This window comes from Ascaphus truei, chromosome 8 (genome assembly GCF_040206685.1).
Source record: "Ascaphus truei isolate aAscTru1 chromosome 8, aAscTru1.hap1, whole genome shotgun sequence".
Taxonomy (NCBI): Eukaryota; Metazoa; Chordata; class Amphibia; order Anura; family Ascaphidae; genus Ascaphus; species Ascaphus truei.
The window spans coordinates 40,430,082-40,456,926 of record NC_134490.1 but is presented as its reverse complement, the minus strand read 5'-3'; the positions used below and the strand labels follow the sequence as shown (position 1 = coordinate 40,456,926).

Genomic DNA, 26,845 nt, shown 5'->3' with positions numbered 1-26,845 from the left:
TTCTTCAGCTCAGACAGATGGCCGGATATTCTCCCCTAGAATCTTTGATCGTGGCACAGTGCGATTCCACACACCTGTATGTTGAAGACCAAATTCCCAAAGTTTCTGATCTTTATATAGGATGGGGCCCCCCAAACTCGCCCCTGAAGATCTACCGAATTATTTAAATACCTGATTCTAATTACCCCCTTTCATTTAGCTGATAAAAACAGGGTTTCACTTACTTTTGCACATACCCAGATTCTTAATTACTCATGGTCTAATTCAGGGGTGCACAAACTGGGAGTGTGCCGCCCGGGGGGGGGAGGGGGGCAGTTGGGGGCGCTGTGGTAAGAAGCCCCAAGCTTCCCGAAGGCATTTAAATGCCAAGGATCGCACGAGGCGTCTGACTTAACTTACCTTGGATTCCAAAAGACATGGAATTAGTTCATATAAACCTTATTGGATATTTAAGCAAAGACTGGTTTTGGTTCAAGAAGGTGGTTATGTTAAAACTATGGAATTTCCATAATTTATCATATGGGTTCACAAACTTTTTCTCGCCACTGTACAAAGTGTGTGTGTGTGTGTGTCACTGGGCCACCAAGTTTTTATATTTAAATAGGATAAGGTGCGGTACTGTAAGTGAGAGACTTGATAGAAACCCGTAGGACAGAAAAGAAGAACGTTATCTATTTAAACCTATAGAATGTGAGTAGGGGTGTAGTGTAGGATGATAGTGCTGTAGTTATTTTTTATTGTAAGGATTAATTCTTCTTTTAGATTCCTCGTTATGGCTCTGTTGGCCAGTCTAAGCTTCAGCCTATTAGTAACCTCATTGCATATCACACCAGCCATGACATGCCCTATACACCATGACATGCCCTATGCTTGTTATGTGCACACATACCCTTGCTGCAATCAGACAGTTTGACTTGATAATGCAATACTGGGCTTGGGTTTTGCAGTTGATCTCTCGCAGGCTGAGACTGCAAAGCCCTGACACTTTGACCCTGGTTAAATGAGGTCCTGATTGTACAGACCACTCTGTATTTGTGTAGTGTTAAAAGTCAGACAGGTTGTGTGCAAGAAGCCAGACCGCAAACCTAGTTTAATCAATAATTCCTGATGAAATATCAAAAGTATTTTGACTATCCAAAGTGCACACTGAGCACTCCAGTGAAATGTACTGCCCCAAAGAAAAGTCTCATCTTAGATTTTAACCCCTCCCCATAAGTGTCTAATTGAAATTAGATTTAATTTGACTTTTCATCACCAAAAACTGTTCAGCTTCCATCTGTAGGTAGGAGGCACTCCCCTAGATATTTCTCACGATATTGAACTACGGACATTTGATTACCCGTTATCAAATATTGGACTATTATTCATTTCTAGTCAGTGCAGCATACTACTGTATATGTTTTTTGTCTTGTACAATATGTGCACATTCACCATTTATTTGAGGGCTTTAACTTTTGGACCATTCTCCATTTTTATACTGTTAATAAATTACAATACTTTTTGGAGCATGCGGTTCTATGTTTGTTTGTTTGACTCCGTTTTATGGTTATCTCTCTGTTTTGATAATCATTATCCATTTACAAAGTCCTATTCCTTATCGAGACATTCTATTTATTTTATTACTTTCACTTTGGATATACTATATATATTCCAACACGATATACACGCTTATCTATAGATTTATCACTGATTATTTTTCTTGGTTTAAAATATGTAATGTATATATCTATATACAACAACTAATACAGTACATGGTATCTAGAATTTACTCGCAAATGATATGCACAGATGAATATCTGCACTTTACAGTACTTCTGAGCCTGTGACTAGTTATTTATTTTTCTCGTCTCTCTATTCTGTCCGAGAGTAACCTCTGAGAGCATCTCCATCTGTTGGAGGTATGTAGCAGTGAGAGAGGAAATGATCCGTGTATCCTATAGGAAGCCAGGGATGAGATGTACCAATGTGACTTCAGAAGAGGGGCATAGATGGAGGATGTCAGCACATCCCTGACGAGTCTCCATATAAGGCAGGTGGGTCTGTGGGGTGATGGGCAGCTTCCAATTACAAAGCAGACGATGCGCTGATGTCACACACACTTCAGGGTTTCCTGATGGGGACTGGCTTAATAGAGGAAAAAAAAGGGGGCGGTAGGAATTATACTTGTGTGCAGCAAGGCAGCTGCGCTTGTGATCGGCACACTGCAGAGGACTGAGCAGAACATCTAAATGCGAGGATGCTGTGTGAGTATCTGATGCCTTTCTAATCTGTTATACCAGGACCACTGCAGGGCTAATCATCATATGGAGAAACAGCATCTTCACTTGTGTCTGCTCCTCTGTATATACACACAGATTTTAGATACAGACGTGTGTATCTAAAATCCTTTTTGATTTTTATGTGTTTAGTTTTATAAAATATATTGTTATACAGTATTTATAAATGTGAGAGACTTTAAATCTGAATCTTTGAAGTGGGTGAACCTGATGCATATTCTGTTGTCGGCTCTCCCTGTGCCTCTGGTACCAAAAATGAGATGGTAAGCTTTTTGAGGTAGGGACTAATTGTGCCTGCAAAATGCTATGTACAGCGCTGCATACAGTTTGTGCTCGCTAACAACATTGTCTGTTCCAACTGCCTTATTGCAAAATCTAGGGGTGTGTGGGTGTGTGTGTGTGTGTGTGATTTCTTTCTAGCCACATGTTAAAAGGATAGCCTCACCCAAGGGATGCTTTTAGGGTTGAGGGGAAAACATGTCACGCGGAGGGGTCTGCAACTCATGACTACAACCACAGTGATTAAAAGATCAGACTGATTGCATCTGCCCTTGAATCCACCTTTGTATTAAATAAGCATCTTTTTTTTTTTGTTGTAAGTGTGTGTATATGTCTATATCTCTAGCTCCACATCTATATATCCATATGCGCACAGACATACACATATGTACACACACCCCTGCTGGGATCCCAAGCATTAGGCCACGCTTATAGTCCCGGCGTCGCGATGTCGCGTCAAAACAAATGTTTTGAATCAGTCGCGTGCACTTATTGAAGGAGCAGCGCGACGGCTTGGTCGCAATCGCTTGAATTCAATTACATTTGCTTTTTTAGCAGTGGCGCAAGGACTATAAGCACGGCCTTAGAAATATGATTTTTCCTTCTAATTCCTGCTCGGATGTGAAAACCTTGTTGCACTATTGGGTGGCCAACAGATGAGGGGATAATCTTTGGTATCGCCTGTATTCCGCAGTGCATTATTATTACTAGCATCTTGCTGCCACTGCAGACTGAATTTCAAATTGCTTTTACTGGAAAAGATCTCGAGGTGTGAATCTTGTCCATGCAAATTATTGAAATCACCCTTCATGAATTAGTCAGCATAGACTTAACTCCTCCACTGCTAGAAGAGCTGGGTGCAATGTGTTTTAAGTAGATGTAACCCCTCCTTCACTTAACCTTAGACTATAGAACCTGTCACTGAGGTGGGGGCCTGAGTCCTGTAACTTGGGGTTTAACTCTTATAGTGGGTGGTAAACAGAGTTGGAAGCAGGATTAATTAAACACAATAAAACTGTGAAGAATTATAACAAACTTTATATTACTGTATCCATCATTTTGAACAGGGATACAGACACAGTGCTACCACATAACCAAACGGTATTTCTGCAATCCTACTAAAACAAATCACTATCGCTGTGCCTCTGTCTTTTTATATATTTAAGTCGCTGCATATTGGTTCACATACCCTGTTGATCAGACAGGGTATTTGTACAATAATCTTTCGTTGGAGCTCTGGATTCATAGTTACATAGTTATATAGTAGATGAGGTTGAAAAAAGACATAGGTCCATCAAGTTCAACCTATGCTAAATTTAGACAACAGATACTTTATCCTATACTGTATCTATACTTGCTTATTGATCCAGAGGAAGGCAAACAAAAAAACCCCATTAAGGGGAAAAATTAATTCCTTCCTGACTCCAAGAATTGGCAATCGGATTAATCCCTGGATCAACATCCTTCCCATGTATACTTATTTGGTATATCCCTGTATACCTTTCCCATCTAAAAAAATGTCCAACCTTTTTTTGAACAAATCTATTGTATCTGCCATCACAGTCTCCATGGGTAATGAATTCCACATTTTAACTGCCCTTACTGTAAAGAACCCTTTCCTTTGTTGCTGGTGAAATTTCCTTTCCTCCAACCTTAAGGGATGGCCCCGAGTCCTTAGTACTGCCCGTGGGATGAATAGTTCTTTTGAAAGCTCCTTGTATTGTCCCCGAATATATTTGTATATAGTTATCATATCCCCTCTTAGACGCCTCTTTTCTAATGTAAATAAATCTAGTTTAGCTAGCCTCTTCTCATAAGTTAGATTGTCCATCCCCTTTATTAATTTGGTGGCTCTTCTCTGCACCCTCTCTAGTTCCATAATGTCTTTTCTTAGGATTGGTGACCAAAATTGTACTCTATATTCAAGGTGTGGTCTTACTAGTGCTTTGTAAAGGGGCATAATTATGTTTACTTCCCTTCCATCCATTGCCCGTTTGATGCAAAATAAGATCTTGTTTGCCTTTGCAGCTACTGCATGACATTGGGCACTATTGCTAAGCCTGCAGTCTACAAGCACTCCTAAATCCTTCTCCATCAAGGATTCCCCCAATATATCTCCATTTAATTTGTAAGTCGCCTTTTTATTCTTGCATCCCAAATGCATAACCTTACATTTAGCTATATTAAACCTCATTTGCCATTTACCTGCCCACGTTTCCACGATTCAAACAGATGCAGGCTGCTGCTTGCAGTTAATTTGAAAACATAACCTGTGTTCCAATGCAGGGGGTTTCTTTCTTTCCACTGGCTGTTAAATCCTGATATTTCTCCTCTTGGCCGTTAGCTGTTGCAGTGCTCCCTGAGGTGTCACTGTACTTTGTACTAGCCAGCAAAATCCATCAGTCTCCTCACTCCATGGATCGGTCAGGCCCTTGCAAAGTGTTCTGCAGCAGCCTCGCCATATCAAAACAAACTTCCACACCAGTCCTCTCAGCAATTCCTTCCCAACTGTCATTCCACAGGCTAAGCACAGTCTCATGGTCCAGTGGCATATAATTCTCAAAGGGGCCATGTCCTCTGCAGATAGCTGACAACGGGGGTGAGATCGATGAAATGGTTAATAAAAAATATTCATGCAGAATCCTGAAAATCGTTTGCTTATGTTTAGTATATTTAGGATCCCCTCTTGTCTATCCTGTGTGCTTTATAATTAACCCCCACCACTTCTGCTGGGGGACTATTGAATGCATCCACTACTCCGTCGGGGAAGGTTTTGTTGCTTTGTACCAAGGAACTTTTACCACAACCTAACTGTATGGAATTGTCATCTGAAACGAGGCTCTGTAGCAACTGCTGTCAAATTATTAACATTCCACAAATGCTTGGGATTTTTTTCAATCCATCATTTTACAGGAAAAATACTATTTTTCAATGACTTAACAATGTAATTGGCTTCATCCAGAAAGGTTCAATCACCTTTTTTAAAGTAAACCCAGAGCTTTAAAAAGTTACTAAGTTACTATGTCCCCCTCTGCGTCCTTTGACCCTTTTGATGTTGGCCTCTCTGGAAGCAAAGGCGTTAAAGCAGTTGTGAACAAAAGGGTGGGGTTTGATATCATCATGTCTGCTCACCACCTGTTCCCTGTCCTAATAACCTCACAATTGCCATGCCCTTAAATCTCCCAGTGCATGGACAGTGGCTTAGCATTTATGTACAGCAGCTGTATGGTCACTGAGAGCTAGTTTCATTTAACCTTTTAGGGTGGTGGTTCACAATATTTTTGAACCGGGCCCCTTCTCTGTCCTCTCCCCACTGTTTTGACTTTATTGCACAGACCTTTTTCTGGACCTGTAAAAATCCGTTAAGATAAAATAAGGAATTCCACATGATGCCATTAACACCGGAAAGGCCGTTGCATCGGTCAAAACGTCGCAACTTTGGCACAATAAATGTAGTTTATAGCACATCCGTAGTGCCCTGATTCACTTTATTCCATTCAACATGATATAACATTCATTTGGTTAAATGTGTAACTCTTCAGAATGGGAGACACGGCTTTAGCGTGATGTTCTGCGGATGTCACGAGTTCAACACTACATAGAGACCCTTGTGAAGGGGAACCGCAGAGGGCAAATTCCTGTTCTGTTCCTTATGTTGATAATGGAGGGTGCTGGTGTCATGTTCATGCGATACAAAATATGAGATCATGGTGCTTGGTCTGTGGCATTTAACTGCTGTGGATATTCTGACTCCAAAAAAGTTAGGGGCCATATTTGCTAAGCAGTCTTCTGCCATAGGACACCTTTTGACGCTGGAAGATGCCTTACAGCCTATTCAAGTCAATGGGCTGCAAGGTGTCTTCCAGCTCTGGAAGGTGTGTTAAAGGTGCTATTCTGCCTAGGAGTATCTAGCTATGAAGCAGGGGGTCACCAGAAGCGGAACAGTGTTCATTTAATCTCCAGTGACGACCTGCTTCTTGAGATGCTCAACTCTGAAGGAGCTGCCTGTACCATCCACAGCAATCTACACAAAGTATACACAATCTAAATGAGCAATCTACACAAAGTATAAAGTAAATAAATACAATTTGATGCTAAATGGTCATTTTGTAAAACAGAGTCCCATATTTACCAAGCAGCTTTCTGCCAGAAGACCCCTGCAGTGCTGGAAGATACCTTGGGCCTTGTACATAGTATGCACATGACGTCACGTGTGGGGTCTGGAGGAGGAGGCAATGTGACCAAGAGCAGCTTTAAATCAATGTTTGGGGGCGTGCCCATGATGTTCGCCCTCATTGGCTGAACCGTGCACGTGACCTGGCCGTTGTGCGTCAAAATCGAAAGATTTTGTCCCGCAAAAAATTGGTTGCGCTCGTGCACGCACGCTCTATTGCTGTGTGCATTGCCGCTCCAACTATAGATGTGGGCTTACAGCCTGTTTGCTTATATGGAGCAACAGAAGGGGAAGTTTATAGGAAGCATGTGTATATAGACCTGGGGGGGCGTGGGATTTTCTAGGCTGGACGTGGTGGTTGCAGAGACCCCACGCTCTTCCCCCAGGCATGTAAATTAGATGCTGGTGGAGGAGCGAGGTATCTGCAACTTCCCTTTCCTGCTCTTCAGTGACGTGTCGCCATGACAACATGGGGTCAAATGGCAACGCGTCGTGTGACGTCATGGTGCGTGGAGCCCGAGAGCAGCTAAGGAGGGGGGCGCAAGCAAGGGGGACCACAGACTGGGGATGCGAACTGAAGTTTGCGCACCCCCTGATATAGAGAAATAGGAGGGTTTTTTGGAAGATTATAGGGAGCAGTGATCTGTTCTCAATGAAGGGGTATATAGGTAGTGGTTATTTGGAGCAGTTGAATTTATAGGGAAACGTTTTCTATGGAGCAATACGTAGTAATATGATCGCTGAAGCCAGTGTATTTTTTATGGAATCTGTCATTTAGCATCTTTGCCAGAGATGATGTTTTTTGTAATCTTTGCATGTGGAATTTGATGTAACAGTCACTTTAGAGTATGTGGCCTAGCTTTCCCTGTTCAGGTATATTCGGTGACCATACGTCTTGGTGCAGACAGGATGTGTGCCCAGGATGCCGGATGCACGGAAATGATTATAATCAAGTTAAAAATAAACGATATTCATTGAATGTGTGCAGCTGATGATCATCTTAATTATTTGATATAACAGGATTAACACTTATGACTCCATTTAACAAAAACTAACCAGTTATGTGTTTCAAAAAACAATTTATGTTGGGTTAAAACATTGCAACTATAGTAGTGATTTTCATTAATGTGTAAACATATTCATCACAAATAGACTGGTATTATACCCTCCATCAGGCAAATGTCAAACAATCTATAGAATGCTCAAAAAGTATCTTGAAATCGGGTCCAAATTGTGACGATGCTTGTCTCTAATCGGGATGCGGACCCGCAGGGATGAGGTAGGAATGCAGAATAACCGACCGAAGCCCGGGGGACATAGTCCTGTAAGAGTATTTGTAGACGGTAAGCAGGCAGGGGTCAGGGCTGGCGGCAGTGGTGCAGACTCCAGGCAAAAGGTCAGGGCAGAGGTGCGGAGTCCAGGCGACAGGCAAAGTTCAGGACAAGCGGAAGGCAGTGAGGTCAGGGTCACGGTCTGGGGTCAGCAACAGGGATTCCAAATAAGTGAAAGGGTAATGCGTGACAGCGAACATCAAACAGAGCTGCAGCAAACAGAACTTTGCTCGGCGACTCCCACCAGGAACTGCAGCCTTATAAAGCAGGCTGCCAGTACCCAAAATGGCCACAGTGAGCAGAAAGGGCAGGAGAGACAGAAAACATGGACCATAGTGAAAACCTGTCACGGATCAAGCCGAATCCTTACACAAATGTGATCTATTTAGGACCCTTCCCAGTTAATCTCTTACATAAATGCATTAATCACTTTATGGAGAACAAACAAGGTGCATACTCTCCTGTTTACTTCTTGTGGAGATCTAGCGGTCCCATGTTTCTGGTTGTGCTATAAGGCTGCTCAGTTGGCACAACTTCCATGCTGTATGTCTCCCCTGAACAGGTTAGATGGGCTGGGGTAGAGAGACGTCATGGGACCACTAATCTTACAAGCCCTCTTATGGGCTCCCAAGGATTCTAGCCCAACCAAAATTACATTTACGCAATCATTTCACATACTTTATATATCTGGGATGATAACAAATGTATACTGTATGTAAGCTAAAGAACAAACAGAATAACATGGTCCCTCTGTTTGGTAATCTATAGGTTCCCACCGGGAGTCTGAATTTCAGTGGTGGAGATCTACCCCAGAGGATACATTTTAAATACACAAGACAATGAGAACATGATTTACACTAAACGCTTTATTGAAATGTTGCAAGACATCTGGGAAAACACTTGAAAGATTTCCACAAACATATTGACCAAAGAAAATAGTTACAAGGTTCGATTCCGATGGTATCTTGCACCACAAAAAATAAACTGTTTTCATTGTCAATGTTCTCCACTTTTTGTTTCCCTAATTGTGGCCCGGTTGGCTCCTTCATCTATATATGATGGGAGTGCCCGGAGGTGGCTCTCCTTTGGAAGCAGGTCTATCGCTATATAAACAATATTCTTAATATTTTCCTCGCACCTGATCTCTGAGCAGCCTTCACAGACCTGTAGTGAATGTAATTGAGCACTATATATAAATTGATTGCTCACACATTCTTGGCTATGAAATGTTGCATAACCACTATGTGGAAACAGAAAGCTCCCAATTTACAAGTTCTTAAACACGTTTTGCAAGTTCTGTTTTGAAACAAATCACAAGCTTTCGTAATAGTTCTCTGGCACAACTCTGTAGGGTCTACAACCCATGGATCAGAAGTAAGGGGGATACAGGTCTTAGCGCTAATATTTTAACACATTGATAGTCCATTTTTTCTCAATTTCCACTCAAAATAAAATCAACAAAACGTATTTTGGCCAAACCCTGTTTTATTAGGACAGACTCGTCTTTCCATACATGTAAAATAATAAGCCTATATCCTTTATCTAATTCAACATGTAACCTGTATCATTTACACGGCTTTGCTTTTATTGTCTCAGCACTTGGAATCACTTTGTGTTGCCTCCCCCACCTTTTTTTCTATTTGTACCCTTGCTATCTGTAGAAATATTGGAAATTTCAGTAAAAATCAGGGGGAAAAGTGTAAAAGACATGGAATGAAACCATAAATATTGCTTTGTGTTTTCCATAAAACATTGCTTTTGTTAAACCCCCAGAAAGAAATATGCAGTATAACCTTCTTGTCAGGATTCTCATGAGAAATGTTTCCATGAGCTGCTTCTTATAGGAAAAATGCAAACTTTTGTGCCTGTCAAATATATACACATGCGCCCATTATGACACGGGCGTGTCTCTTATTTTGCACATATGAGATTGTAGGATCTTTATGCATTGTGTGCGATGCCCTTATTGTATTTTAATTACCTGTATTCTTATGTTGTAAAGTGCAGTGTACACTGTTGACGCTTCCTATATAATGTATTTATTTCTTTTCAGTGACTCTGCAGTGTGATTCAGCCATGTCAACAATAATTGCAACTGCTACGGAAGAAGTGTTTGTGGACCACCCCAAAATAGAAGGCGTATGTCTGAATGATATACTGGTGACTTCTTCACAGAGGTACGTCCAACCTCTACACCTCTCCTCCTCCGAGAGATCAGGGTCTCTGTACCACCCATTGCTTCTGGCTAAGCAGCTCACTGCAAGCCACTCACTAAGCAAGTACAATCCCAAAGGCTGCTAATAGCAGTGGCATGCTGAAGGGGTCACAACTGGGGGATTGACACCTATTTGTATTTTTACATCACTTTAAGTTCATTGGTAATTATATTGAACTGAGACTTTCTGATGTCACTGTGTTCAACAAGAGTTTGTGTAGGCAAATACTTCCCGACCCCTCCACTTATCTTTTATTGGCTCTCTAATAAGGTGGAATAAGGGTAAAAAGAAAAAGATTGACACGCCCCACTATTCACTGGCCCTGAAGAAATGCAATTTGTAATTTATTTTTAGACGAAACACAAGCGGCCAAACCTTGGCATGGTTCGATTCACTTTTACCTTTTACAGTGCAGGGGGTCCAGCAGCTCCACATTATTCGCTGTGTGATTTGTTTCTCTGTAGACATACAGCTTTCATGTTTTAGAACCTGCTTTTATCTTTTATTCAGTTTTAGGAGGGAAGATCTCCCTCTTCCCACAGCCACCAGCATCCAAGACCCTGAGCTGTTGAATGACACCCACTCAGCTGACGGGACCGAGGCTATAACAGACCTGCCACAATCAGACGGTATGTAATGAGGATGTATTGGTCCTTAGGGAGTACTTCTGGTAGCAAAAGGGATAAAGAGTCAGTTCCTTCTAGGACAAAAGTTAACCAAGGACAGTGGCATATATTGGGTTAAATTGACACATTTTATTAATAAAAAAAAAAAGGCACAATCAGGCAAATGGAAGCATTTGTAAATAATTCTTCAACTTTAAACATTTTCAAAGCTTGGAAAGCTGAGTGTTTTGACAATCTTTATTTAATGTCGTTTTGGGATAAGACTGGTTGTCGGTCCTCAAAATTAGAGGTGAATTGTCTGTTTTGTGCAATGTTTGTATAGTAATTATGAATCTGAAGTGATAAATACAATAAATAAATGGGTGCTAATCTGTGTTCTCTAAAGATAAATAACTAGCCACATCCACATTCGTAAATCAAAATGAATATGTTCTAATATAGGGAATATATAGTAAGCTATGGAAACAGGTGACCAAGTAGTAATATTCATTTAAAAAAAAAAATAATAAGTTCGTTTGTAAACATGTTGATCTGAGACTTGGGAGGTGTTTGCCTCTGGCCGCTCCCTTTTTTGTGATATCTCTGTGTTCAAAGAGTTTGCTCGAGTAACACTTCCTCTCTCTGAAAGATAGCACGCTTTAAATAGCAACCTCCCCTATCAACTTTCAATGTGATTTAATCTATAATGCGAATATGAACAGGATTGGTGTTCAGCCAGAAAACGTGAGTGTGTGTGTCCAGGTGGGACTGGAATTTGACAGTTGGTATTTTTTACAATCTACCACCTGTTTTCATCCGGTTATACAACAGAATAGGCTGAACTCAAACACTGTTACCTAGCGACAGGCGCTGTGCGTCAGTAACACACGTTGACTTAAGTCTTTCTCTGCCAGGGTTTGATATTAGACAGGTGGCCTAAATTAAAAGTGGCAAGTTTGGCTCTTCTCTCATTTCTTAGACCATACATTCCCTGAAACTGGGGATTTGAACAAAATCCAAAGTGGTAGTTTAGTTGTAATAACACTGCCTTCAAATTGGGGAACCAGGTTTGAATTATAATGTTAAGACATCTTGTGACTAAGCAATCTACCTGTGCCTCGGACACAAAAAATAGTGTAAGCTCTTCAGGGCAGAGACTTATTGTGCCTGCCAGATTCTGTGTACAGCGCTGCCTACTGCCAGCACTATGATAGAAATATGATTTTAAAGCAGTTTGTTGATCTGTAGCTGTCAGCTCGATTTTATAACCATGCTTTTTGCACTGTCCTTGGCCCCTTTTAATCAGTCTAATTGTTTTATTGGGCTTATAAATGCGATGTTATTTTGTTAAACCCTTTGGCCAAAGCATTTATAAGCCTGCATGCCACGACAAGGCATAACTGTATGCAGGTACCCGAGCCAGTCTGGACATCACCCTCTATTGAAGAGTAGGTGAATGTATAAGGCTGACAGAAAGAAATGTGTAAATTTTATTATATTCACACCAGGGAATTTGTGCACCCACCGTTTACCTCTCCAGTAAGGTAACTATGCTACTGGCTTTGGCCAGATTTTAATTGCGCTACTCACATAAGCTTATGCTTCATTTAACCCCTTTAGGGCTTTCACACATTTTCATCAGTCCATGGGACAATTATTACATATATTCAGTGTAGGTACCTGCATGCGGTTATGCCTTGTCGTGGCATACAGGCTTATGAATGCTTTGGCCAAAGGGTTGAACAAAATAACCCTTTTTCATGAAATTATTATTTAATTTTAGCCTAATTGGTAGGAGCGCAGGAATCGTTCTAATTGTTTATTGGCATATGATCCCTTTCAGACATAAATATGCCAGACTAGTCTTCGTCTTCCACCACTGAACATTCGATTTGTGGAATGTTATCACTTCTCAGTTAGTGAATGTTACAGCAGACAGATTCCTTGTCTATTATTGCGGATATCGTCCTTCACACTGGGTTATTAGTTTACCTGTTAAGAAGGTTGTGTAACTAAAGATATGCTGGGAAATGCATGTGATAAGAGTAATTGGGAAATTGCACAGTTCCCTGATAAATAACAATAATGTATTTAACCCTGTCCATAAATGAAGAAACAGAGTTGTGCATTGTAGCTGAAGACTTAAGTTTGCAGCTTCCTCTACAACAAACATGTACTGTAGTGATATGCTTATGAAGTTGACCTCTATAGGTATTTTTAAATCTCTTTTTTTTTTTTTTTTTTTTTTACAGTCTATTTGTAAACTGGGTGAGACTGGTTTTGATTTGCTGCAACTGCTTTCTTTTGTGTGCGCTATGTGTGTTCAGCAGGAGTTTGCGCAGGCAAAGCCCACTTAAAAAACCCACCTGCTTAACGAAGCATATGAGTAGCTCCGTGGCTGATACTTTACACCTCTATGCATAAACCTTGGCCCCTTGCAGTCGCACATAACAGAGCGCCCTCTACTGTTTCTATATGTTTTTCCTACCGAACAATTAGATTGTAAGCTCTTCGGAGCAGGGACTCCTTTTTCCTAAATGTTACTTTTATGTCTGAAGCACTTCTTCCCATTACGTGTTATTTGTATTATTTTTTGTATTTGTCACGTGTATTACTGCTCTGAAGCGCTATGTAGATTAATGGCACTAAATATATACAAACAAAGCAGAGCCCTATTTGAAGCTGGTTAAGCACGCTGGCATGTGTTCTTTACCCCTTTCATTTACTGTTAACACGCTGACAATTGAAGTGTCTGTTAGTCACACTGTCTCCTGTCTGTGCCGCCAGGGGCCGTTCTCTCCAGCCTGCCTGTTTCTGACGTGAAGTTATGGACAACGCGCAGGAACAGTGCAGTGCAGCTAAGGATGGAAGACTCTGGCACAGCAAGCCTGCCTCCTGTCACCATTCACCAGCTATTCCAGGACACCATTCAGAAATACGGGGATTGTGTAGCGTTGGCATCCAAGCAGGGGGATCAGTGGAGCAAAGTGACATACAAACAGTACTATGAGCAGTGCAGAATCGCAGCCAAGGGTTTCCTCAAGGTATGTGACAAACTCTTATCCCTCTATATTAGATATAACTGAATAAATAGTACCTTTAATAATAAAAAAATTAGAAAAGAAAATATAGGACCCTTTCAGTGTGAGATGGGCAGGCATATTATTGGAGATATGCAAAAAGCAGAGGTATTAAACAAAGTCTTTGCTTCTGTATTTACCAGAGAAGAATCAATTGCAATAGTAGTGCTGCAGGAGGAAGCAAATACATAAAGAGAGAATCCCTGTTAACAAGCACTCTTCCTCCAATAGAATAAAAATAATAAATTGTTTATTGTGAAACGAGAAAACAAAATGAAGTTAAAACCTAATCGATGCAAAAAGTGCTATAAACCGTGATGTACCTAGTGTGAATGGTACAACCAGGTGAATGCCTAATGCCAGTTTGATGTGACACAAACCTAGTAAGAATGTCCTTACAGTGTAGAGGCAGACACAGGTGGCTCCCATGAGTTCAAGTAAGTAGCCCTAAAGAGTACCCTCCCCTGAAAAAGGGATATACTAATCCCTAAGAAATCACTGTATGTAATGGCGTGATTGTTATCTTAGGACAGACTCTGGTCACCAAGATGGTAAATAACCAGGAAATGCAGGTATATTTCACCATACTGTATGTATACCATACTGTACCCTTGTATACCATTGATCATACTCATGTGACCACACACTGCTAGATTGTCATAGCAGAGGGTCACCATGGGGATAGGTGAAAAGAAAACAAAACCCCTGATAGGGAGGGTAACGGTGGAATACCCACAGAACAAGAGCTGTGTGGCAAATTGAGCGTGATCAAGGAAGACAAGTAGTAAATACTACCTTCACAAATAGATCAGCATGACGTTGGAGCTATATGTTGTATAACTGAATGCAGGCATACACAGGCTGTAACCCAACATTGCCTCATTGCCACAGACTGGAATCAGTGAATCCTAACACCACACAAATGCCACACATACTCTTTTTCACCTGCAGGAGGAAGCCACAACCTTTATATTAATGAGGGAGAAGTGCATAAGCGGCTTGATAATATTAAAGTAAATAAGCCCCCTGATGGCATACACCCAAGAGTTCTTAAGGAGTTAAAGTCGTTAATAGCCAAAGCATTACATTTAATATTCAAGGACTCCATTTTCACAGGCTCTGTAGCACAAGATTGGCGTAAAGCAGATGTGGTGCCTATATTTAAAAAGGGCGCTAGATCACAACTGGGGGATTACAGACCTGTAAGCCTAACATCAATAGTGGGGAAGCTACTTGAATGTTTAGTACTGGATAATATTCAGGAATACCTAATGGAAAACAAAATGTATTAGTAAGACTCAGTATAGATTTATGAAGGATTGGTCGTGCCAAACTAACCTTTGAGGTGGTAAGTAGGAATTTAGACCAGGGTAATGCAGTTGATGTGGTCTACTTAGATTTTTGCAAAGGCTTTTGATACGGTTCTACACGAGGTTGGTGTAAAAAAAATAAAGCAAATTGTACTCTGTAAAAATATTTGCATCTGGATTGGAAACTGGTTGAAGGATAGAACACAGAGAGTTGTAATAAATTCAACTTTTTCAGGTAAAGTTGTGAGGCTTGATTTTAACCTGTTTATTAATGACCTTGAGGTTGGCATAGAGAGCAAAGTCTCTATCTTTTTGTGTAAGGTAGTAGAACTAGAGCAGGATGGATTTTCTCTCCAGAAGGACTTGGATAGACTGGAAACTTGGGCAAATAAATGGCTGATGTTTAATACAAATAAATGTAAGATTATGCATTGGGAAAACGAGAATAAACAGGCAATTTGCTAATTAAATTAGGAGAATCCTTGATGGAGGAGGATTTAGGCGTGCTTCTAGACAGCAGGCTTAGTAATAGTGCCTAAAGTCATACAGTAGCTACAATGGTAAATAAGATCTTATCTTGCATTAAACAAGCAATGGAAGACTAAGTAAACATAATTATGTCCCTTTTTATAAAGCATTCGTAAGGCCACATGTTGAATATGGAGTACAAATTTGGTCACCGCTCCATAGAAAATACCTTATGGAGCTAGAATAAGTTGCAGAGAAGAGCCACCAAATTAATAAAGGGGATGGATAATCTGATTTATGAGAGGCTAGCTAAATTAGATTTGTTTACATTAGTAAAGAGGTGTCTAAGATGGAATATAACTATATACAAATATATTCGGGGACAATACAAGGTGCTTTCAAAATAATAATTCATCCCAAGGGCAGTACAAAGGACACAGGGTCATCCCTTAATGTTGGAGGATAGGAGATTTCACCAGCAACAAAGGAAAGGGTTCCTTACAGTAAGGGCAGTTAAAATGTGGAATTCATTACCAATGGAGACTGTGATGGCAGATACAATAAATTTGTTCAAAAAAAGGTTGGACATCTTTTTAGAAAGGAAAGGTATACAGGGATATACCAAATAAGTATACATGGGAAAGATGTTCATCCAGGGAGTAATCTGATTGCCAATAATATGGAGTGAGGAAGGACTTTATTTTTCCCCTTATGAGATATCATTAGATGATATTTCGCTGGGGTTTTTTGTTTGCCTTCCTCTGGATCAATATACTGTAAGTACAAATATAGGATAATAGTAGCGGTCTAAATTTAGCATAGGTTGAACTTGATGGTCGTATGTCATTTATTTATTTTTTCAACCTCCTTTACGATGTAACTCCTCACTAACCTCTCCTATCTATAAAACTTCTTATTACCCCAAATAACAGCTCCGTATAATTTCTCTTATTGTTCCATGTGAGTGCTCCCTATAACTCCTCCTAGTGCGATATATATTACAACTCCCCATGTTGGTGATTTACTGCACACATATGAAGGCCAAGTCCTTTGATCTGATATTGAGAGTCGAATTCAGATTTACGCCAATACGCTATTTAGCTCCAAAGCTGCCTTTGCTGTCCCTACATACACTTCACACAGTCGGGCAGCTTAACTCTGATATAATCAGTAACACTGCTTCTCCTTTTCAGCTGGGTCTGGAGCGTTACCATGGCGTCGGCATCCTGGGATTTAATTCAGCAGAGTGGTTCATTGCTGACGTGGGAGCCATTCTCGCAGGGTAAGTACAAATGTGTGTGGTGTGTGTGTGTTTCGTTGTAGGTGGACAACAAGGTGTTTAAGTGCCAGCACTGACAATATAAATAGTAAAAAGGGGAACATTTGTTTATTTAATCCTTAAAACACAAGATATCCAGATGTTTCGGGACCTTCAGGGAACCAAAATGTCAGACTATCTTGTGTTTTATGGATTAAATAAACACATTTTCCTTTTTTTCCACTACTTCATCTGATTTTATGAGGAGAGGCTAGCTAAATTAGATGTATTTACCTTAGAAAAGAGGTGTCTAAGAGGGAATATAATAATTATATACAAATATATATATTCGGGGACAGTTCAAGGAGCTTTCAAAAGAACTATTCATCCCAAGGGCAGTACAAAGGAAACAATGTCATTCCTTAAGGTTGGAGGAAAGGAGATTTCACAGGCAACAAAGGAAAGGGTTCTTTACAGTAAGGGCAGGTAAAATGTGGAATTTGTATCCCATGGAGACTGTGATGGCAGATACAATAGATTTGTTCAAAAAATGTTGGACATCTTTTTAGAAAGGAAAGGTATACAGGGATATACCAAATAAGTAAACATGGGAAGAATGTTAATCCAGGGAGTAATCTGATTGCTAATTCTTGGAGTCGGGAAGGAATTTATTTTCCCCCTTTGAGATGTAATTTTATGATATTTCACTGGGATGTTTTGTTGTCCTTCATCTTGATCAATATACTTTAAGTAGGGATATAGACTAAAGTATCTGTTGAAATTTAGCATAGGTTGAACTTGATGGGCGTATGTCTTTCTTTTTTTTTTTTTTTCAACCTCATCTACTATATAAACAGTTAAAGGGTCTTCTCACAGAAAGAAAGGATTACGTAAAGATCTTAAAAACCCTCTAAATAGTTTGCTTACTAAAATACATTTACGTGTTGCCTCCATTTTAAATATTTAAGCCGCTGACATTAGTTCACTTAGGTCCTATGAGAAGCTAGCACTTTTACAAATTTTATGACAGCTGGCCACCACCCAGAAAACTCTTGTTTTGCCAGAAAAATTCCAGTCTTATCCAATGTTTGGCCTTGGATAGTTTTTATTGTTGGGCAAATTCCATGAGTCATTTTATCTAAGAATGGGTAGAATGTGAGATGCCAGGGCTATTTTATGTCTGTTTTCAGCATAAACAAGAAATGGTTTCATAATCCCTCAAATTGAAGGTTATTCTGGTTGATGCGTTAACACTACCGTGTTTTTACCGCAAGTGCTGTTGACAACATGCGTTCTCCTTAATGCATGAATTATTTCCATGTATCATTTCTTATAGTATTTTGCGTTGGCAGGGATAATAATGGTGACTACATCTGTACATCTCTACATGTCAAACTTGGCATATGGCACATCGCCAAGGATTGACCAATATATCTTTGGTTCATTCTGTATTCTGCCACAAGGGCCCCCTGTTAAACGCAGGCTGCACCTCCTTTTTAAAAAGGGTGTGTGTCAATTTCCCCTTGTAAGCACTTCATGTTTGAGATTAGGCAATACAATGATAAGGTAGATGGTCAGATAAGATAAGGACCAAGTAAGATTATATGAATCTGGTATGAAGGGGGGTAGATAAGATTCAGGTGCATGTGGTAATCACGGTGTCTGGCACTAGAGAGAAAGATCTGGATGTACTAGACTCAGATTCTGTAAGATAAAGGAGACTTATTTTTAGGACCAAGGTGAACTAATTGCACTGGTAGGTTGAATGTGGGTGCTTGACACAATTCTTAAACAAATCAAGCAATGCACAACCACCAGGGAGTCACAATAGTTGCTATCAATATAGCTGTAAATGGGTTAAAAGGCCCTTAGGAATGACACTGAGGTATGTAGTGATTTTGAAATGGATAGATAACATAGTCTGTACATAGAAGAACATCCAATCTCCGAGAGGCTGGTTCACAACCAAAAAATTCATTGTTTCTAAATTAAACCACTGGTTCTTACCATGGTGGAAGATGTAAGGCCTGTACATCCTGTGATCACCACCAAAAACTTTACAGTCTTACTGACATTCAGTGTTTTATCAACTGCCAAACCACAGGCGTTATTTACTTGATCTCGTGTGTATGTGGGTAAAACCCACAGACCACTCAAGACCAGGATTTTGGAACATCTCGATTCGATCAGGAACAGCCTTGATACCCCAATAGCGAGGCACATAATAGGTATGCATAACAACGATACCAGCATCCTTAAGTTTTGTGGAATAGAACTTGTCCCATTAGGTCCACGTAAAGGGGATTGGGACAAGAGACTGCTTTAAAGGGAATGAAGGGGGATTTGCTAGCTACACTCACCCCACATGGATTGAATGAGGGCTTTATCTTTTCCCCATTTATCTAGATGGCCCCTTTTTATGGGATGTTGGTGCAAAGTACCATTTACCAACTGCCCCTCTGGGGTGTTCTGATCAATTAATCTGGCTTCTACTATAACCTATTGTATTTTCTGTTTTTAGCTTGTATTTAGTACCTTCAGTGCCATGTTTTTTTAATCCTGTACATCCACCTGTATGTTCTTGTCACGGGAGACCAGGCAATTACACCTTTTTATACCGGGATCATATCGCTGAGCAAAACCAAGAAGTAAAACAAATTGACATTTATTCCATTGAAACAGACGTATACATAGTGTGTTACAATAGACAAGAGAAAACACACTTACTTGGGAATTGGGGTTGAAAAAACTATACTTTCCTATGTGGAGGGGTTTATCCAAAGCTAACCCTAAAAAGTCTTGGAACTGAAATCAACCTGCAGCTCCAAACACCACATTTAACCTCTCTCCAAATGGCTGGAATTCACTTGCTGCTTAGAATCTTAGAAAACTTTGAGAACCTTAGAGAACTTTAGAGAGAACTTAGAAACTGAATCTGAGTTGCGCAGCGGTTTATAATACCTCTGGTGTTTCATTCCCAAATTAATATTTCCCAATAAAAAAGCCTGAGAAATTCCTCGGCAGCGGATCAGAGCATGGGTGGTAGGACGCACAGGGTTACCTGGAAATCTGAATGAATCAAGGGGCATGGGAAATCCCTCAATGCCACCCACGGTGACAGGCCCTGGCAGTCTGCGGGGGAGGGGCAAATGGAAATTCAAAGGGCGTCCATTGATCTGAGGATGTGGATAATTGAATCCTACCCTCCTGTCCAGATGGTCTTCACACCTTGGACATCCTCTGGGCTTTCATCCCCAGATGTCCTGGCACCACTTGGTAGCCCACGGGCCTGTCAGAGCATTAGTTCTGAAAGTCCCAGCTTATTTCTGTGAACAAGCATATGTTTTAAAACACACAGTTTAATAAAATATACACTTTAAAAATATCCTATGTCTGTGGGTTATGGGAAATAGAATAAGAAGCAGTATAGTATTTCTTACTAGCCATATTCCCCACACTCTATACAATAAACTTAGGACTGGACTTTTAAAAGTCCCCTCACAATCTTGTAGCTGATTGGCGTACTCCCCAGAACTACTATACCGGTTCTGGGTGACCTGGGCATTAAATGAATATCCCCCTTAACCTAGGGACCTATTGACTGTCAGGGACACCTCACATCCCTATGCCCCCTTTACCTTTCTGGTCTGTGCTGAAGCAGGGAACTTGGCAGTGAGTCGTGTAACTGTTTTCAAGGGAGGATTTTGAGCAGAGGTCTGTGCCTATATGTCCCCGGGAGTCTGACTTGATTCCTGGATACATTTTTGGGGTGGCCAGCAAGTCTGGGCCCCGTCTACCTAGACACAATGACAACACTTTTTCTGCAAAAAACCCCTGAAACTCATAGCCTGTGAATCTCCACTGGTTAGCACTCCTGGAAAGGTAAAACACACATTTTTTATTGTTGCACAATCGCGTACATTTCATGTACAACCAATGGGTCCAAGAGCTGACACTCTAAACCCACAAATATAGTTCAGAGTTAACCAGCCGGGCATAATACCTTTATTGATGGCCAGGTTACCCCTTCACCGTCACACTGATTAGCTGGCGCCCTGCACACCTGACAAACTATCAGTGCATATCAATGATCACGGTTACCAGCCCTCGAGGGGTTAATCCTGGAAAGTGCCAGGGAGGTTACTTTAGGAGCACTTTGTGAGATCCTCCTCCTCTTGACAAAGCGTGTCCTAACATGCGAAACGTACGTGTCGTATTGGACCCGCTGACGTCACTAGTCAACGCGGAGTCCGCCAAGGAGGCAGTACATGCCGGTGTTTTCCCCTGCATTGACCCTGTCGCCTGCCCCGACGGCCCCTCGATTGATACAGGTTACTTATAGCATAGGGTCTATTCCTCTCTTCCCCTTTCCCCTGATTTGAAGAGGTTCTGTTCCTGGATAATGCCGTTTAGCAGCCAAAAGGATCTCTCCACTGATCTATTATCTTTAGTTGCTAAACAGCAATTCAATAGGTGTGACTGCAGGTTGCACAAGTAAGAAAGAGATACACATTGATAGTACACTTCCGTTTTGTTCTTTCCCTGATTGCCATACAACATTTCCTCATTTTGGTTTGCTGACTATTAATCAGTCTGTGTTGCTAAGACATCACTGACTGCTGTGACTACTGGTTGAACAAACGAGAGCGATTTATATTTTAATACAATTTCTCTTCTTGGCTACCATACATCAGTCCCCTGTTTTGGATTAAGCCAGTGATGTTGTTTGAGAGGGGTGGTCTCCTTACCATTCAGGCAATCAATACGATTTGATTAGATATGGCCTTAAAAACCATGATCTTTAATTGTCTATCTAAGTGGCTAGGTACCCTGCTCTCCACATAAGCGTTATGAGACCTGTCTGACCTCCATCACCTGTAGCATAGGCAGTTTGGCGGCCATTACGGCATAGACCGAGAAAAACCCACCTGGCACTTTTTTTGCAAGTGGGGCTGCTGTCCTTCTACCGGACTATAGTAATTGTTTTTATTGTTGCACCCTAGTTACTGACTATAGTAACACTTATTGCTACGACCACTATTCTCATTAATTTATTATATACTCGTTTCTTTTATGAGCATACTGATTAAAGTTTTATTTTCACTTTCTCTGTAACCACGCAGTATCACTGCTTTCCCTCTACGTACTGTCTATCTTATAACCGAGCGATCGATTACAGCAGAACAGATCGATCTGCAGCTTAGCTAATCACTTGTCAGTGTGCAGATTCTATTGATGCACATATTGAATGGGGAAAAATATATGTGTATTTTTTTTAAAAAAACAGCAGCTTGAACTGCAGCTTTAATGGACTTTTCTCTCCCTCCTCCCTGTGGGTGTCTCTTTTTTTACAAATCAAACAAGTTAAGTATTTTTAAATAATTATTTTAACATTTTAATGTCTCCATTGTAACTGAATGCTTTGGAGGGTTTTTACAGTCTTTAGCTTCTCTTTTGTGATAACTGTTTGGAAAAGGTTGCAGGGAGATTGTTCAGACAGAATCTCTCCCTTTTTGAGGTTTTGGTTGGCTAATGATGGCAGCATAATTAGTTTACAGAGCTAATGGGAAAGAACAATAATTGGCTTGGTCCAAAGGGGAGGAAGGGAGCGGTACAGTCAGGAACACACCAAAAAATAAAAAGATAAACACAATAATTGTGCAGTATATTCAAAATATACTGCACAATTATTGTGTTTATCTTTTTATTTTTTGGTGTGTTCCTGACTGTACCGCTCCCTTCCTCCCCTTTTGACCAAGCCTGTTTCTGTAAGGAATCGTTACAAATTCCTGTGAAGGTTGAGAAGTATTTTCTGGTTAAACACCCATTCACTGTGTGTATATTTATCTACACTTTAATTATTGAAGGGTGACACTTAGCGCCGATACAAATCACTTGGGTTCACAAAGAACAATAATTACCAGGTCACATTCAAATTAAATGGAGCAAAAGAGAATAGAAATGGACTTATTTATACACAGCACTCAAATGAGTGAGAACTCACTTTTTGGGGACTGTTGCCATCATTTTTAATTGATAAGCGGGGAATGGGGATTGGGAGGGAGAACTCTAGCTACTGTCATGAATAGAGTTGGGGTGCTGGTACTATCCTTTTTAGCACTATTTAATATGTCATTTGTGTAGGGAAAATCACTTGTATAGTTTAGTAAGCAGTTGATTTATGCGGGGTGGCAGTCCCCTACACTACCTTTTGAACCTAGAACTTCTGGTCTAGAACACTCGCTCTCCACTCTGTCTATACACATGTAGTAATGTCATGGTGTCTTTTATTTTATTTTTTAAAGAGGCCTTGCCGTGGGTATCTATTCCACCAACTCCGCCGAGGCTTGTCATTACGTTGCAGAGAACTGCGAGGCCAACATCCTTGTGGTGGAGAATCACAAACAACTGCAGAAAATCCTTCAGGTTGGTACTGGCCAGCAAAAGGAAATGAAATGAAGATATCTGAATAAACACTGGTAATTTATATCTGTTATTCTGAAGCCAAGTCATTGCAGCCCTGTGTCTCAACATTAAGATGCTTAAAAAGGCATAGAAACGTAAAAATATACCTATCTACTCCGAAGCCTTCAATGCAGCCGTGCTGGCAACATTTAAAAAAAAAAAACTTTTTAAATGGATTTCAAGCAGTGGGTCTCTGGAGCTGCACGGTGTTACTTTCATGCTCCAGGGACGCCCTGGATACTTCTGAGATGGGTGCCGGTAGCAGCCCAGACGGGGCTAGTCGGGCTATCAATATGGCGGCTAAAATGTCCTGCGTCGTGTGGGCCAATAGGAAGCCTTTACATCATCCTCTGCGTCTTCCTATTGGCCCACGTGATGTGAAACATTTAAATTTCGCTGCGATACCAGCACTTTCTTCAGAGGTAAGTATTTCCGGAGCTGAAATTACGCGGGCCAGCTCCGGAGACCCACTGCTTCAAATACATTTATAAAAAGGGGGGGGGGAGTATCACTATGACTGCTGCTTTACATGGAAAAAATAGGAGATGGTAAGAAATTGTAGAGTGGTGATAAAGGCAGTAGGAGAAGTTATTGAGCAATAGGAGTTGGGGAGTAATTATTGGCAGTTAGGGGGAAGTTTTATGCAGCCATGACTCCCGCCAGACTTAGCACGGCAGTGCTGACTGACCTGTCAGACACTGCCCTGACCTTAAAGTAGGATGGGTTGCACTCTTGCCGGACGCGGCGGTGACCTGTTAGTCAGCACTGCAACTCAGGTGCCAAATTTGCATTTCTAGGCACCTGGGATGTTTCCACCCTTGAGTAAGAGATCTATAGAGCTTTGGTGTGGTTATATGGAGCATTAGGAGTTATAAGGAGGTTATATGCAGTAATAGGTGGGAGGTGGTATAGGGAGCGGTTATATGGGGTAAAAGGAGTTTTATAGGGAGTGGTTGTACTGTAGCAAAAGGAGAAGTCGGGGAGAGGTTATATTGAGCAATAAAAAGTTATAGGGAGCATACTGTATGTAAGAACAGATGTATAAAGCACTAGCGGGAATTACAGGTAGCAGTTATATGGTAGAATAGGATTCGTGTACTTTTTTTTTTTTCTTGCAAATATTGTTATTAGGCAGATATACATTAAACAAACATGTTACATCTTTTGCCTAATACATAGGTTTTTTGTTTTTATAATAAAGAGATAGAACAAAGTAGGACTACACCAGGATAAGGCAAGTCCTCTAGTTCACTTGGTGAACCACAAGAAAAAGAGGAGAGAAGAAAGGGGGAAGGAAAGGAGGGGGGGATAGGGAGGCAAAGGGGGGGGGGGTCAACCAGGATTAGTGTACTTTTAACATGAGATTTCTTTGTCTAATAACACTTTGCTGTGGTGCTTGTGGTCTGTGCGTTTCCGCTCATATGGACTGGGGCGTCACTAATAGCATGCTGTAAATGGCTGTGTTACCAGGATGTGGACTCGGTTATCGTAATATCACACAAGCTGCTTCTGTGAAAGCAGCGTGCAAGTGTTTCTAAAAGGAACAAGTTAAACACAATGCTTTGCAGTTTGAGTAGTTAACTCCTTTGCTGCCAGATGGGCCCCTGTGGCACCAAAAAGGTTAAATAACCTTTTTAATTCCTTCAATTCTCAGAAACACCTGACTGGACACGAGACAATGTAGCTTGATGACAAACCAATATAAAATTGTTTGTTTCAGGTACAAGATAAGCTGCCTCACTTAAAAGCAATTATCCAGTACAAAGACGAACTGAAGGAAAAGAGGCCCAACCTGTACACGGTACGTACACTCATAGCTGTGCTGTTTGCATTAAATGTGCACATTTACGATAAAAAATTGCCTGCGTTGACCAGCAGTGCGCTGTAGATTATTCTGGCGCACGTTACCAAAAAAATCATAATAAAAAAAACTTAAACCAAGTACACATACATCCATATATGCACTTTAAAATAGCAGGTTTATTAAAGGCTGTACTAGCTCATGGATTGCCATGAGTCGTGGTTTCCACACTTTTTTTTGTTTTTTTTTTTGTTAAGGAACCCCAAGTGAAATTCTGAGAAATCCCCAACCCTCTTTTTAACAGCGCGTCTGAGATTGTTGTCAGTTCATCTGTATTTCATATAATTTTCAAATGACTAGAAAATTGCAGAGAACACTTCAGGGATGCCAGGTTCCTCTGAACCCTGGTTGGAAAACACTGGCCTAGAGCATATCGGTATAGAAGCAGTGCTTCCAACGATGGCGTTCTTGACATAAACATTTAACTATATATAAATATGGACCCAATATAGTCTCACCTGAGGGCAAGCAACCAATTGTTTGCTATACTGTGAAATATTACGCTGGGGTCTTATTGCCAGAGGTTTCAAAACCATCTATTCCTGAGTGGCTTGGAGTTTTAGAGCAATTTTTGAGTAAACACACACACAACATATACACACTCACATATGCATACGTGCATGTGCACGCACTCGCATGTGCACGCACTCGCATATACTCGCGCTCGCATATACACACACAAATATACAGTATACATACGCGCATATACACACCTATATACACACGCACACATATATGCGCACACGCGCGGATGTATATACACGCACACTGTAAGAAACCAGTGCAGAGGTACAACCAGGGAGAAAGATTTGGGAGGGAATTAAACCATGGCTTTATTTAGCCCATCATTTTAAACAATGCAGAAACTGCAAAAACAAACAGCCTATCCCTTTTGTAAGGGCTAACTCAATTCCCCAGTCCCTATCTGCAGGGCTAAGAGGATAAACCTCTTACCAACATATCACCCCAAACTCTAAAGAGGTACCTTTGTGTCAGTCTCTGAATCTGGTTGGTGTCCGTTGAGGGGCCAGCCTTTGGTGAGTTTCAGGGTCCGCTGTGCCCTGGAATAGAGGTATGGGTCCTGGTGTCTTGATGTCAGCACACAGTCCTTCTGTGCGTTCAAGATAATCATCTCCTTTAGCAGCACAGTTGTGACTGCTCAGGAATTTCTCTAAGGCCGAGGCCCTCGCTGCCTCAGTCAGCGCGCCTGCACTGCATGCAGGCGGCGCGCTGAGAGGCAATTGACCGTTACCTGCGGTCTGTAGGGAGCTGGAGCGGGGGGCGTGCTTTGATCGGAGGGTCCGTTTGTCTGTCATCTCACCCTCTTTTTCCCCCCCCTCGGTCCCCCCCTACGCACAATACAAACACTTCCCCTCCCCCCCCCCCTATCTTTTGGAGGTGGGGGAAGCTCACTCCAGCTCCCGGCACCGATAGGCTCACCAGCGCACCACATGACGCGTCACCGCTCGGGATCGCAATCCTCTTGCATCCCCTGGCAGCTGACGCGTCACAGCGTGTAGTG

The 26,845-nt window shown here is 41.2% G+C and overlaps 1 protein-coding gene across 6 annotated transcripts in view; it reads left to right on the top strand.

Moving 5' to 3' along the window:
• The window catches only part of ACSBG2 (acyl-CoA synthetase bubblegum family member 2), a 46,117-nt gene that overhangs the window by 10,155 nt on the left and 9,117 nt on the right, over nucleotides 1–26,845 (top strand). For 2 of the 6 annotated variants that reach the window (XM_075611602.1, XM_075611605.1), the window contains exons 2-7: nucleotides 10,114–10,237; nucleotides 10,787–10,905; nucleotides 13,669–13,925; nucleotides 16,933–17,021; nucleotides 23,303–23,423; nucleotides 25,183–25,263. In XM_075611602.1, the coding sequence (XP_075467717.1) occupies nucleotides 10,137–10,237; nucleotides 10,787–10,905; nucleotides 13,669–13,925; nucleotides 16,933–17,021; nucleotides 23,303–23,423; nucleotides 25,183–25,263 (768 nt within the window). In that variant the 5' untranslated portion in view covers nucleotides 10,114–10,136. Of the gene's footprint in view, nucleotides 1–1,865; nucleotides 2,034–2,095; nucleotides 2,244–10,113; nucleotides 10,238–10,786; nucleotides 10,906–11,497; nucleotides 11,626–13,668; nucleotides 13,926–16,932; nucleotides 17,022–23,302; nucleotides 23,424–25,182; nucleotides 25,264–26,845 lie in introns of those variants that run through there. The other 4 variants (XM_075611604.1, XM_075611603.1, XM_075611601.1 and 1 more) reach the window with 4 other exon arrangements.